General features: G+C 41.1%; 1 protein-coding gene across 8 annotated transcripts in view; it reads right to left on the reverse strand.

Annotated features, from left to right (window-relative positions):
- Window positions 1–14,221, reverse strand: part of SAMHD1 (SAM and HD domain containing deoxynucleoside triphosphate triphosphohydrolase 1) — a 47,373-nt gene extending 33,152 nt beyond the window's left edge. For 3 of the 8 annotated variants that reach the window (XR_010319266.1, XR_010319265.1, XM_064276066.1), the window contains exons 1-3: window positions 13,869–14,221; window positions 7,365–7,431; window positions 4,172–4,244 (exon numbers count right to left, since the gene is read on the reverse strand). Coding sequence is in view for 6 of the 8 variants with exons in the window: in XM_064276066.1 (XP_064132136.1) it covers window positions 4,172–4,244; window positions 7,365–7,431; window positions 13,869–14,079 (351 nt within the window). In the remaining 2 variants the exon portion in view is untranslated. The remainder of the gene's footprint in view (window positions 1–4,171; window positions 4,245–7,364; window positions 7,432–13,868) is intronic. The other 5 variants (XM_064276062.1, XM_064276067.1, XM_003411700.4 and 2 more) reach the window with 4 other exon arrangements.
- Between the last annotated feature and the right edge of the window lie 1,356 nt (window positions 14,222–15,577).

Genomic DNA, 15,577 nt, shown 5'->3' on the forward strand with positions numbered 1-15,577 from the left:
ACGTTGAGTTGCCACATGATCCAGCAATTACACTCCTAGTTATATACATAAGACAGCTGAAAACATTTATGTCCACACAAAAACTCAGACACAAATGTTCACAGCAGCATGATTTTTAATAACCAAAAAGTGGAAACAACCCAAATGTCTGTCAACAGATGAGTGAATAAACAAAGTATGATATATCCACATAACGGAATATTATTCAGCCGTAAAAAGAAATGAAAGACTGATACATGCTACAGCATATATGAACCTTAAAAACATTATGCTAACTGAAAAGAGTCAGTCACAAAAGACCTTCTACTATGATTCCATTTGTAGGAAATGTCCAGAATAGGCAAATCTATAGTGAAAGAAAGTATTGTTACTTAGGACTGGAGGGGGAAGGGGTAAAGGAATGAGGAGTGACCACTAATGGATAAGTGGTTCTTTTTGGAATGACGAAAATGTTCTAAAATTAGATTGTGGTGATGGCTGCACAGTCTTGTGAATTTTCTAAGAACGTTAACATGTGTATTTTAAATGAGTGAATTGTATAGGATATAAATTACATCTCAGCAAAACTGTGTAAAAAGAATAAAAAGTGGATACCAAATTAGGGTGGGAATCATTAAGAGCTATATTTAAGTAGAGAACTAGGTCAATTCTACGTTTAAGTGTACTGCTGATAAAGCTACATCATATAAAGTATTGATTTCACTACTAAACAGTGACTCACTGATTACAGTAGATGATACCTGTCATGGATTGAATTATGTCCTCCCAAAAATGCGTGTATCAACTTGGTTAGGCCATGATTCCCAGGATTGTATGGCTGTCGTCTATTTTGTGATTGTAATTTTATGTTGAGAGGATTAGGGTGAGATTGTAATGCCACCCTCACTCAGGTCACCTCCCCGATCCAAGGTAAAGGGAGTTTCCCTGGGGTCTGGCCTGCACCACCTTTTATCTCTCAAGAGAGAAAAGGAAAGGGAAGCAAGCAGAGAGTTAGGGACCTCATACCACCAAGAATGCAGTACCAGGAGCAGAGCGCGTCCTTTGGAACTGGGGTCCCTGCGCCTGAAAAGTTCCTCGACCAGGGGAAGATTGAAGACAAGGACCTTCCTCCAGAACCGACAGAAAGAGAAAGCGTTCCCCTGGAGCCGACTTCCTGAATTTGGACTTGTAACCTACTAGATTGTGAGAAAATAATTTCTCTTTGTTAAAGCCATCCACTTGTGGTATTTCTGTTATGCCAGTACTAGGTAACTAAGACAATACCTTGAAAATACATTTTCAAATATATTTTTTGAAAATATATTTTCAACAACTGTAATTTATAATTTATAAATGAGGTTAATGATTTTGTTTTTAATAAAAAAAAAAGGGGGGGCGACAAATGAAACTACTGACTGCCCCTTGAATATTACTTCAAAAATAGCTTTGTTGCAAACTGGTAATTATGAAAATGTGACCTCAGAGATTACCCGAGATGGTCTCACCTAATGGAGAAAACCCACCTTACCTAACCCCTACCTGAGATACCCTATGCAGCTGCTATTGAGGAAGGACAAAATAGAACACAGAAGTTTTTTTCCAACTACTGATAAAATGTTTACCTATCAATTTTAATACATGACCATTCTATTTATATTTTCATTAAAAAGAATGAAGTATTTTATATATTAGAAAACTTTTCCAGAAAGGCCTGGAATTTGATTATTCTTCAAATAAAATACTTGCTATAGGAATCACTAACTTGTCTATAAAAGAAAATTATTACAGAGTTGCACCAAACACATCCACTGAATTTCTCAAACATGACTTACAATGGAAAATAAACATACTAACTTGCAAAAGGAAACTGAAAGATGTGTTCTAGTTGGGATGTGAAAGAACTCAAATATTGTACATTAAATTAAAAAACAAACAAAAAAACCAACCCTAATGACGCTCTGTTCATTCAAAAGGGTGGAAAAGGAGAATGGGGTATCCTACACCTTCTTCCAGCTGGAGCCCCGGTGGCACAGAAGTGAAGAGATTGGCTGCTAACCAAAAGGTCAGCAGTTTAAATCCACCAGCCACTCCTTGGGAGCCCTATAGAGCAGTTTTATTCTGTCCTATAGGGTCGCGATGAGTCGGAATAGACTTGACAGCAACGGGTCTGAAACTAAGTTTTCTTAACCTAGAGACGTCAGAAGAGTGATCAGTAAGGTGTATTTCCTATTGCCAAACCAGTTGCCATCGAGTCAATTTCAACTCATACTGACCTCATGAGTGTCAGAGTAGAACTGTGCTCCAGTGGGTTTTCAGTGGCTAATTTTTCAGAAGTAGATCAGTAAGCTTTTCTTCTGAGGTACCTCTGGGTGGACTCGAACCTTCAACCATTTGGTTAGCAACTGAGCATGTTAACCATTTGTACGACCCAGGGATACAACATTTCCTGTTACCAACCAACAAGGAAACAGTCTTTTGAGTGTAGTATTAAACTTATCCTGAAGAGCTTCTGAAAAAGTCACATTCCTGGAGTGACACTCTAAATTTCCAGAATCAGAATTTTTGGGGCAGGGGCTCTGAAGTTTGATGGTTTTTGATGTCTGAAAGGAAGGGGAGGGATAAACAATTATTGAGAGATTACATTTTAGGGATATACTCACTACGTGAACTAGTATTTGACAAAAAAATTTACCAAAACTGACAAGAAAATTTAGTACAACTTTCAAAGTTATTCTATAACTGAGGGGCAACTAGGGCTATGCGTGTCAATGTGGATGATTCTCAAAAGCAATGTTAAATGAAGAAAGTGTTAGATTACTTATAGTATAATACCATTTATACAAAGTTTAAAAAAAGATGTAAAATGTAATTATACATTGTTTATGGATACACATATATACATAGTAATGTACATAAATATGTAATATGCTGAGCAAATAATCCAAGAAGCTGCACTATATGAAAAAGAACACAGAATCAGGACTGCAGGAAGACTCATTAACAACCTGTGATATACAGATGACACAACGTTGCTTCCTGAAAGCACAGGACTCGAGGCACTTACTGATGAAAAGCAAAGACTACACCCTTCAGTATATATTAAACTCCAACAAAAAGAAAACAAAAATCCTCACAACAGGACCAATAAATATCATGACACATGCAGAAAATAACTGAAGTTGTCTAGGATTTCATTTTACTCGGATCCATAATCAGTGCCCACAGAAGCAGCAGTCAAGAAATCAAACGATGTATTGCACTGGGCAAACCCACTACAAAAGACCTCTTCAAAGTATCAGAAAACAAATATGTAAATTTGAGGACTAAGGTGCACCTGACCCAAGCCATGGTATTTTCAATCATCACATATGCATGCAAAAGCTAGAGAATGAATAGGGAAGACTGAAGAAGAATAGATGCATTTGAATTATTGTGCTGGTGAAGAATATAGTATATACCATGGACTGCCAGGAGAATGAAGAAATCTGTTTTGGAACAAGTACAGCCAGAATGCTCCTTAGAAGCAAGGATGGTAAGACTCCATCTGGTGTACTTTGGATATGTTATCAGGAGGGACTAGTCTCTGGAAAAGGACGTCATGCTTGATAAGGAAGAGGGTCAACGAAAAAGACGACCCTCAACAAGATGGAGAGACAACAAGATTGGCTGCAACAAGGGGCTCAAGCATAACAATGATTGTAAGGATGGCGTAGGACTTGGCCGTGTTTCGTTCTGTTGTACATAGACTTGCTATGAGTCAGAGCTGACTCGACGCCCCCTAATAACAACAACAAAAGTATAAAAATATTCACTGAAATGATAAACACCAAATTCAGGATGATGCTTACTTCTGGGGAGGGAAAAATGAAAATAGGAAACAGTATAGGGGTATAAACGAGGCCCTCAATTGTTTTTAATAGTTTGTTCTAAAAATAATAGTCTGAAGCAGATAAAGCAAAATACTAAGATTTTAACAAGCTGAGCGGTGGTCTATTTGTACTTTTCTGTATGCTTAAAATATTTTAGTTTTTTTCTGATTTATATACTCTGTGCTCATTTTAGGAAATGTTTAGAAAAGTATAAAGATCCCCAATTACCCACAATCCTATAACCCAGAAGTAGATTTCATTCTTTTTAAAATGAATTTTACATGATTGGGTTATATTACTTTATGTAAAAAAAACATATATACCTTCACTGTATCAACTTGAGTTTGACTCAGTCTTTGAATATGATGAAGCAGCTTCTCTCTCTCTTTCGAGGAACTACAATTAAAACAGGATAAGCAAATCTGTCATTATTTACTTAATAATCCCTGAAGTATATAATCGCATATAATCAACCCTAGATTATCTGTACTAATAGAAGGGAAGTCAGGTGGAAGGAACAATTAGTAATTTGAACATATTCATCCTGGAAGATTTTCCTCTTCAGCAACTATGACGTGAGATGCCTCTGTTGAATCAATGTAGGCCTCCCCCAGGGTTCTGTCCTTGACCTTCTTCTCACTTGGTAAACTCAGGACTTTGACATCTCCTACCTGTAGGTGAAGCCCAGGTCTATGTTCTCTAACCCACTCTTTCCCAGCCCCAGTTTCACACTTCCATCTCTGCTGAATGTTCAATTTACACATCAAACTTTTTTTAACCAAACTGAAGTCAACATCTACCTTCCTGACCTGAATTTGCATGGCACATGAAAGTGAAAGCTCAACACTGCACTCTGAATTAGGGCATGGTAATAATAAAAGAGGACTTTGGAATCAGAAGCAGCTCAGATCTGCACATGGAATTGGTGTGCCCTGGTTCATTGATGTTCTCATCTATAACAGAGGGATAGGATTATCTACCTTACAGGGCTGGACACAGATTAAACGAGAATGTACGAATCATATGCACTTATTTAGCACAGAACTCTTAGCGATTCCTCAATTAACCATAACCATCTTTTAATTTAGCCTAATAGTAAGACCACCTTACAATATTTGACATGACTATAAAGCTTTATGAAGAAGAGTAAAAGTCATTTAACAACTATTTAATAAATGCTTTCTATTTTCCAGATAGTGTGTTCAGCACTGGGGTTACAATAAAGACTAAGTTTCTACCTTTAAGACCCACCAAACACCTGGTTTTTTTTTTTTTTGCAAAGGCTATGGCTTTAAATAAAGACTTAAAATAGGCATAGGTTGGAATATTAGGAAAAGTAGTATTTTGCTACAGTAATATGATTTCCTGTATTTCAACATTTCTAAGATCTAATGCTTCTCCTTTCCCAGAAAAGCCTTTATAAATCAACAAATCAAACCAAAGCAAACCCACTGCTGTCGAGTCAATTCTGAACCATAGAGACCCTATAGGACTGAGTAGAACTGCCCCATGGAGCTTCCAAGGAGCGCCTGGCAGATTTGAACTGCCAACCTCTTGGTTAGCAGCTGTAGCACTTAACCACTATGCCACCAGGGTTTCCTATAAATCAACAGTTGATCATAAAATTGAGTAAATATAAGAAGTGCTTGTCTAAGCTGGTTTCCTCTAGAAAGCAGAGCCCACAAGAGCTTTCATACAGATAATACATTTTGGGAAATGAACGCTGGGAATGGAGTGGGAGAATAGGAGGGGTGAAACAGGGAAGGTGGGGAAAAGAGCACCAGGATACGTTAGCAAGTTGGCTGCACTGGTACCACTATGAGTAAGGGGGGCTGACCCTACTCTGTTTCCCCAAGACTATCTCATAGAATGTTCTGCAGTGATGGAAATGTTCTATATCTGTGCAACACTGTTGCCACAAGTAGCTATTGAACACTTGAAAGATAGCTAGACTGTAACTGAGGAACTGAATTTTCAATTTAATTTTAATTAATTTAAATACCCACATGTAGCTAGTGGCTACCATATAGGATGGCACAGCTCTAACAAGCTGTGTCAAATCCACCTAAGAGGTAGAAGGTGGGCAGAAGAGGTGTGCCATATAGGGTTTCTTGTGGAATTTTGTCTATTTTATTCACGTATGTGTCCCAAATTCCTGGAAGAATTCCTAGCACATGGTGGGCCCTCCATAAATATTTGTTGAATTAATTCAATAGTATTTGGTCCACAAAGAAGAATATGGTTATCTTTAAAAGAAAGACTCTAGTAAGATAAATCCCATTTCGTTCAAACAGTAAGCAACTACTTACGCACAAGAAATAAGTATTAAAGGTGAGGTCTGAGGGGAGTTGAGGGGGCTGGAAAGCTATAGTACTAGGGAGAGGGGGAACGTGGTTGTGAAAGAGCCAAGATCAGGTCCCTGAAGATTCAGATCCAAAGGATGTTTATTAAAAGTCAGTTAAATGTCCTAGGGTGATCTTTTTTAACAATCTACTTCCACTATCAATTCCTAAGCAACAGTGCATGAAATAATTCCATGCATGTAATCCTTTGTTTTGATTCCTTGGTTACTGTGAACACATTTAGCCAAGTGAAATTACCAAAAGAAAAGGCCCATATTTCATCACTGTTGCTAATTCCCTAATGAAAACAAAAACTCCATTTTAAGGAATAATTTAACCAATGGATCCTCAACTGAGATCTTTAAAGTGGCTCCCACTCTAATCTACAATTCCCAGCCTTCCATAGGGAAATCTTCCTATGTGTATAATTTATTAAGGGTTTACCATGCTCTAAGCACTTTACATACACTGCCTCATTATTATTCTCCATTTCAGAGGTACAGAAATGGGAAGGTTAAATAACTTGTCCCAGATCATCAACAACAATGTGGCAAAGTCGTTTGTAGAGTGTCTTTAAAACACTTCCAGTCTTTAGCCAGGCTGAAGAAAATCTAAAGATGTTCAATATAGGGTCATAGCCTTGATATTTCTTGCCAACATTTCTTTTTCCCTATCCATTCTTGTTGGAAACCCTGGTGGCGTAGTGGTTAAGAGGTCAGCTGCTAACCAAAAGGCCATCGGTTCAAATCCACCAGGCACTCCTTGGAAATCCTAGAGGGCAATTCTGTCTTATACGGTCTGTATGAGTCTTGAATTGACCCGAAGGCAATGAGATTTTTTTTGGTTATCCGTTCTTGTAAATTTTCCAATGTGTATATAATTCAATTATTTTGAAATTGAGAGTAAAAAGTTGGTCATTAGAAATTTCATGAAGCCTTGTTGGCAAAATTCTTTAAAATACAAATCAAAGGTAATTTTAAACATAGGATTTCCAGGCAGCAAAAACAGTAACAAAATACTGTGTTAACCAGAAGGCAGGGGGATTCTATTTTAAAACACTTCATAGATTTAAAATGAGGACAATTAATATCAGGGATCTTGGGCTTCGTCCCTCAAAGGTGAATAAAATGATCCTAAGTGTGTTCGGCTATAATGTGAATTTTATCATTCTTACCTAACTCCAAGATTTTCAAGAAGAGACTCATCAAGAAACGGCAGTAGTGAACCCGTGATTTTATTTTCTGTGAAAGACAGAAAAAAAGATGAATGAATTCAATATTTACAACATGTCCTTTTCAAGTTCTTCCACTTTGATCCACTAGAATTTACCTGATCAGACCAACATTTTTTTTACAGGCAATGGGCTGTTCCAAGTACTCCTTTTTTGCAATGGTATTTATGAAGCATAATTTTAACTAGATAACTACACCAAAAGAGACAAAAATTTTTTTATTGTGCTTTAAGTGAAAGTTTACAAATCAAGTCAGTCTCTCATACAAAAATTTATAAACACTTTGCTATATACTCCTAGTTGCTCTCCCCTAATGAGACAGCACACTCCTTCTGTATTTCCTCCTCTATTTCCATGTCCATTCAGCCAGCTCCTGACCCCTCTGCCCTCTCATCTCCCCTCCAGACAGGTACCACATAGTCTCATGTGTCTACTTGATCCAAGAAGCTCACTCTTCACCAGTATCATTTTCTATCCCATAGTCCAGTCCAATCCCAGTCTGAAGAGTTGACTTTGGGAATGGTTCCTGTCTTGGGCTAACAGAAGGTCTGGGGACCATGACCTCCGGGCTCCTTCTAGTCTCAGTCAGACCTTTAAGTCTGGTCAAAAGAGACAATTTTTGATAAATTAGGTAAAAATTTAAAAAATTATTTGCGTAAGTTATTTGCAAAAAGTCCCGCTACAAAAAAACAAAAACAAACAGTGAGGGGGCACTAGGTTTCTGTTAACAGTGATGGAATAATTTGGAAATGGACAGTGCTAATGGCTGTACAACATGATGAACATGGTCAATGTCACTAAATTGTGCATTTAAAAAATGTCGAATTCACAAATGCTTTGTTGTATACATTTTTACCACAATTAAAAAAAAAAAAAAACAGCTAAAGGGGAAAAAAAAAAGGTAGAGTGAAACCCTATTACCTGTGGAGTTTTGTCATGTCAGCAGCTTCCTTTTAAAACAGTATGGGTGTGGGGGTAGGGAAGGAAATTTAGGTCTATTGTTCTCAGAATTCTCAGGTCAAAGCCACAGCCTGAAGATTGCCTGAAGTGTTGATTTCTTTCTAAAAAGCTCGGTGAAAAGCACGCAGTACTCTGTTGTTCTGAAAATCTTAAAAATATATTTTTTTTCCTTTTTCCTTCCATGTAGTTAACTCTAGTCCTCCCTGACCTCAGAATTCAAAACTCTGGACTGTTTATAAACCAAAATCTTCCTAGAGATAACCAGTTCTCTGAAAAGGAAAAAATGTTTAAATGAAAATGGCTTGTTTTGTATTTTTTATCATAAAAAATAATTATTCGATATAAAGTATAAAATATTAAGTTACTTAAATTCTTCCTATAACCACTGTTAACATTTTTGATTAAAACATTGAAAACATTTATTTATGCAATTATGTAATTCTACATAAATGAGATTAAGTTGTCTTCTAACCTCTTCAACTTATCTAGTATTGCTATAACAGAAATACCATTAATGGGTGGCTTTAACAAACCAAAATTTATTTTCTCTCAGTTTAGGAGGCTAGAAGTCCAAATTCAGGGTGCCAGCTCTAAGGGAAGGCTTTCTCACTCTCTTGGCTCTGGAGGATGGTCCCTGTCTCTTTGAGCTTTTGCTCCTGGGCTATCTTCATGTGGCTTGGTATCTCTCTTCCCCCATTTCTGTTTAATCTCTTATATATCCCGAAAAAGGTTGACTCAAGACACACCCTACACTAACCCTGCCTCATTAATATGACAAAGACAACACATTCCCAAATGGGATTATAACCACAGACATAGAGGTTAGGATTTACAACACATATTTTTAGGGGACAAAATTCAAACCATAACATTCTACCCTTTGGCCCTGTCTTAGTTATCTAGTGTGCTGCTATAACAAAAATACCACAAGTGGATGACTTTAACAAACAGAAATTTATTCTCTCACAGTCTAGGAGACTAGGAGTCCAAATTCAAGGCAACAGCTCCAGGGGAAGGCTTTCTCTATCAGCTCTGGACGAAGGTCCTTGTCATCAGTCTTCCCCTGGTCTAGGAGCTTCTCAGTGCAGGGACCCTGGGTCCAAAGATGCCCTCTGCTCCAGCTCTTCTTTCTTGGTGGTAGGAGGTCCCTCTCCTCTCTGCTCAATTCTCTATTTTATAGCTCAAAAGAGATTGACTCAAGATACAACCTAATCCTGTAGATTGAGTCCTGCCTCATTAGCATAACTACCTCTAATCCTGCCTCATTAACATCATAGAGGTTAGAATTTACAACACATAGGATAATCGCATCAGATCACAAAATGGTGGAGAACCACACAATACTGGGAATCATGGCCTAGCCAAGTTGATACACACTTTTGGGGAACACAATCTAATCCATAACATTTTACCCTTTTGCCCCCCCAAATTCATGCCTTTGCCAAATGTAAAACACTTTCAGCCCATTGTATCATCCCAAAACTTAAATCAACTCCAAGTCCAAATTCCATCCTGGGGCAAAATTCCTCTTAATCTGTGAAATCTACAGTACAAATTACCTGCTTCCAAAGTACAATGGCAGAACAGGCACAAGGTAGACATTTCCAAATGGGAGAAATTAGAGGGAAAAAAAAGAATAACAGGCACCAAACAAGTCAAAAACCCAGGAGAACACACTACATTAGCTCTCAAGCCTTGAAAATAATTGTCTGTTCTCTGAGACCATTTAGGCAGTAGCCCTGCCCTCCAGACTCTGGGTGTTCCACACTCTTTGGATTCTGGGTAGAGGCCCCTCAGCCCTGGGCTTCAGCTCAGCCTTCTAGGCCCACTGGGATGGCAACTTGACTCTTTTGGATTTGGGCGGCCCAATTCTCCTAGTCCATCTGAGTGGTGACCCCACCTCCTCAGCCCTGACAGGTCCCGTTCTTCTGCCCCTTGGATGTGGCAGCCCTGTCCCCTCAGCTGTGGGCAGCAGATCTGGCCCCATCACCCTGACACACATGAATGACAGCCCCACACTCCAGAGCTGAGTTGAAGATCTGACTCTTTGAAACCTCAGAGGTCGTGGCCCCAGCCTTTGAGACTGAGGCAGCTCTGCTTCCCATGCTCTTTGTCTCTTCAGTTTCTGCTTCCTGTTTCCTTGGCCTCTCCGCCTGAAGGTGCTCAGCTCTCTTGTTCTGTGGTTCAGCAAACCTAGCTCTGGCGATAAGTGCCTAGAGGTACCCTACTCTGCAAACAAACCTCCTGCCCAAAAGCACTCAGCTCTCTCACTCCATGGATCCGCTCCTGTACCATCTGATGCCAGTTTTGCTGTCACCATTTATCTGCTCCTGCTTCCCACCATCTGCACTGTCTCCAGCGTTGCAGATCTCTTCACTTCCTTCGGAGCCAGTATTGCCTTTGATGTCCATAATTCCACCAACAGTCTCTTCAAGGCAATCTAGGCTTTTACTATTTGGCACTTACTGGGAATTCCCATACAATACTGGGAATCATGGCCTAGCCAAGTTTATACACATTTTGGGGGGACACAATTCAATATATAACAGCCCCCCAAAATTCATGTCTTAGCCACATGCGAAACACATTCACCCCTTCACATCAATGCAAAAGTCTTAAATAAATTTCAAATCCAAAATCTCATCTTCTGAATTAATCCTTCTTTGTCCGTGAACCTGTGAAATCTAGATTACAAGTTATGTTTCCAAAGTACAATGGGGGTTCAGGCACAAGGTAGACATTTCTATTACAAATGGGAGAAATTAGGGGGAAAGATGGGATAGTAGGCACCAGACAAGTCCCAAACCCAGCAAAAGAATTTACATTAGCTCTCAAGCCTTGAAAATAATCCTATCTTCTGTGAGACCATCTAGGCAACGGCCCTGGCCTGAGGCTCTGTGTATTAACCATGCTCTCTGGGTTCTGGGTAGAGGCCCCTCGGCCCTGGTCTTCAGCTCTGCCTTCTAGGCCCACTGGGATTGCAACTCTGCTCCCTCACAACTGGACCAATAAGCAACATCATGATAAATGCAGAAAAAACTGACGTTGTCAAGGATTTCATTTGGAAACAGCAGTCAGGAAATCAAAGGATGCATTGTACTGGGCAAATCTGCTGCAATAGACCTCTGAAGTGTTAAAAAGCAAAGACTAAGGTGCATCTAACCCAAGCTATCCTATTTTCAATACCTCATATGCATGCGAAAGCTGGACAATGAATAAGGAAGACCAGAGAAGAATTGAAGCCTTTGAATTGCAATGTTGGGGAAGAACGCTGAATATACCATGGACTACCAAAAGAACAAAGAAATCTGTCTTGGAAGAAGTACAACTAAGAATGCTCCTTAGAAGCAAGGATAGCAAGACTACGTCTCATATACTTTGGATGTTATCTATCAGGAAGGATCAGTCCCCGGAGAAGGACATCATGCTTAACTGTTAGCCTACCAGGGCTCCTTCAATAAATGTTAGCCTTCACTATTATATATTATTAGTAGTATATTTAGGTTATTTCTAATTTTCTGTTTTTTTTTTTTTTATAACCTATGGTTACAAGAATCACTTGAATACATTCTTTGAATACCAGTTCAATTACATCTGTAAATTCCTATAAATGAAATTCTTTTAAAGTCAAAAGGTATTACCAAAAAAAAAAAAAAAAAGGTATGGCCAAACTGTCCATTAATATGGCTGAGCTGATTGCGATTTCCATAAACTTTATTGAACATTTCCCCTATTATCAACATTTTAAATCTTTTCCTGTCTAAAGCAAAAATTGGTATTTCTTTGCTTGCTGTTGAAAGTAAACATCTTTTCCTGTGTTTACTGGCTGGTTGTCAACAGTCCGTTATTTTGCCCATTTTTCTATTTTATTTTTCCCCCTTTGCTCTTATATGATTTTCTAATTTGGTTATGTTCTCCAGTGGTTTCTGATGAGAGCATATGTTCAGGTATAACTGGCATGAGTCCTGAAGTCCAAAGACCTAAGCTTAAAATCCAGCTGCTTTTTCCTAGCTGTGTGACTTTTGGCAAGTTACTTAATATCTTTAGACCTCAAATACTTCATCTATAAAAATCGTGGGTTATGGCATTTACATTTCAGGAATATTGTAAGATTGTAGTCCACAATGAAACATGGAACCAGCACCTTGTACTTGAATTTTACCCACTGAAGGCACGTAGTGTCTTCTGCTGCACTAGAATACATGTTTGAGAGAACGTAGATCGATCTGGAGGCTGCTGAATTAATCTACAGAGCACAAATGAAACAGAGATTCAACAACATAGCCAGTCATATTCTGGAGACAAAATTGAAAGGTACTCCTGTCCCGTGCTTGCTACTCAAAGAAAAATTCCATCCCTGCCTTGGAGGTAAACGAAACGAAAGGGGGAAGCTAAAAAAGAGAATTGCAATTTCCCCGCACCCATTCAAGCTATCTTTAGGTCCTGAAACACTGAAGTTCCTCCCACCTCTGTCCTCAAAAAAAAAAAAACAACCTCAGCAAAATGGGCACCACCCTACCATTGCAAAAGTTAACTTGATCTGCAAATCACAACCACTAAAGAACCACCTTCCTATTGAGCGCCTCAGAGAATAAATTGGGAGCTAAGTTTCACATTCCAACACAGAAAGTTGAGTAGATTTCAAGTGGATGGATACTGAACACGATGAGACAGTAAAGGCACTTACATAGGCTACTTCAGAAATCTGGTGTGAGCAAGGGCTCACTGAGTCCATACTGCCCCCATGTGATTGTGACCAAGGTGTGGGCTGCTGGGGTTCAGTGGTCAGCTGTACAACCCCAGTGTTCAGAATGAGCAAGGGAAACTGCATTCGAAGAGCAAAATATTACCAAACTCTGCTGACCCAGTCAACAAACACTTGCTTAGAGCCCTACTGGAATGCTATGTTAATTCAGAGATGAACAAGCTCCCTCCCCTTCGGGACAACTAGGAGTTAAATGACGGGAAATAGAAACTTAAAAGCCTCAGAACATACTCTAATGTGGCAAGCATGCAAGGATCTGCGGTAACACAGAGCCTGAATGACAGCAACCCTCCAATCAAGTTCTCTCACTTCAAAAAGGACTCGAGTATCATCCACCTGGCACTAGGGTAGCAAGTTCCTGAAGAAACCCATCAAAGTAAGACCAAAATCTGCCACTGCCCCTCCAACCTCAAGTGGCCCCCTTTTCTCCTGGGCGCCCTCCGGCCAAGGTCCACCCCTTCTGAGTGCCTTCCGGGGGGAGTCTTCCTTCCCCGGCTCAGGTTGCCTCCTCCCGAAGGCTCTCTGCCTCCTGCCTCTATTCCCCACCTCAGGTCTCCCCCTCTGGGCGCCTCCCGCGTCCAGCTTCCCTTCTCCGCTTTAGGTCGTCCTCCTTGGGGCCCCTTGCCCCCTACCTCAGGGCGCACTCTCCTCAGCCCCAGCTGGTTCCCGCCTCGGATCGGCGTCCCTGGGCCCCCCCACCCCGGCCCCTCTAGCCCCGTTACCTCGGAAACGTGTCTGCAGCAGAGGGTCACTACCGATGCCACTGCGCCTTAGAAAGGCGCACACCTGCTCAGGGCCCCAGGTCTTGGGGTCGGGGTGGAGTTCGCGCTCCGGGGATTCTGGCGCCGCTGCAGTCTGGGTGTTCTGCGGGCTTCTCGGGCTCCCATCGCGTCGGGGCCGCTTGCAGGGCTGCTCCGGCTCAGCGCTCTGCATGGCTGCACCCAGCGCCCGGCGTAGCCGAGTCAAGGATCTGCGGCGCCGGCCCGCGCGCAGACGCACTGGCTACCCCGCTCTGGAGGCGAGTCCGCTCAGCCTTGCCGGCCAACAGGCCTCCCGCGCAGGCGCACTGACAGCCCAGCCCTGGGCCAAAGCAGTCCAGCAACTGCAAACAAATGGCCACCTGCTCAGGCGCAGCGTCAATCCCGTCGTCCTCGCTTAGGCTGAGGAGTTTACGTTAAGGGGCGGGGCTGGAAGTGTATCTAAGGCCCGGGCTCTGGTCGGTGCTAATGGCAGGGGCGGGGAAAGGGCGTGCCCTGGTGGACATCTGGCCACACTCTGGAATGGCTGCTCTTCTGGCGATCTGAAGGTAGCTCTCCTCCAAATGACTATCCCAGGCGTCCCCTTGGCTGGATTTCAGATGCCCCCATAGGTCAGAACTGACTCGACGCCAACTGTTTTGTTGTTGTTTTTTAAACTTAAATATAAAAGGCCATCACACTGTCAGCACCTTTCCAATGAAGAGGGAAAAATGGGCAAGGGGCTGAAGTGGAAGACCCTAATCTTGCACTTCAATATTGGGGATGCCTGTCTATCCATGAACACTTCCTTCAGGGTTCCCTAAAGAGGTGGGCTTTAAACTTCTACCCTCCAAATGGAGACACATCTTTGGAAAGACCCCTTCAACTCCTCTTTCCACCCCAACGCCCTGCTCAGAGGAAGGGAAGGGGTCAATCTGATTTCTCAAAATTTACCTTCAAAGACTTTTACTATCCAATAGTATCAATGTGTGAAAATGGCAGGCATCTCCTTCTCACTTCAGCCCCTTTGGGGCAGGGCCCAAGCTTTCCTATAAATCCTGGTCCATGCAATTGACTGAATTAAAGGACTACTACTAATAAGTGCTACAGCTGCTAACCAAAAGGTCGGCAGTTCGAATCCACCAGGCGCTCCTTGGAAACTCTACTGGGCAGTTCTATTCTGTCCTGTAGGGTCGCTATGAGTAGGAATCAACTCGACGGCAGTGGGTGGTGGATGGTACTAATACCACTACTACCAATAATAATAAAGACGGTACACCTTTCTACCATTCCCATCCAGGGGATGAAGGATGAATGAGGCGCATTAGTTTATCATCAAGCAGTATGAACTAATAATTGAGTGGGAACTAAAATACTCTTAACAAACACTTAGAGCTTTACTGTGTGCCAGGCACTGTTCTAAGGACTTCACAAATAATTCATTTACTTACCACAATAACCTTATGTTGTAGGAACTGAGGCACAGTGAGATAAGTGATTTGCCCAAGATCACACAGCTAGCAAGTGATGAAGCCTGGGTTCAAACCCAGGCATTCTAGCCTGGCTCCCAAGTCCATGGTCTTAGTAACTTGTCCACCATTGTTTGTTAATAGGTTTTTGATACAAAATTATTTTATACTGCTGTTGTTGTTAGGAGTCCTGGTGGCCCGGTGGTTAAGAGCTTGGCTGCTCAC

This window comes from Loxodonta africana, chromosome 24 (assembly GCF_030014295.1).
Source record: "Loxodonta africana isolate mLoxAfr1 chromosome 24, mLoxAfr1.hap2, whole genome shotgun sequence".
Classification (NCBI taxonomy): domain Eukaryota; kingdom Metazoa; phylum Chordata; class Mammalia; order Proboscidea; family Elephantidae; genus Loxodonta; species Loxodonta africana.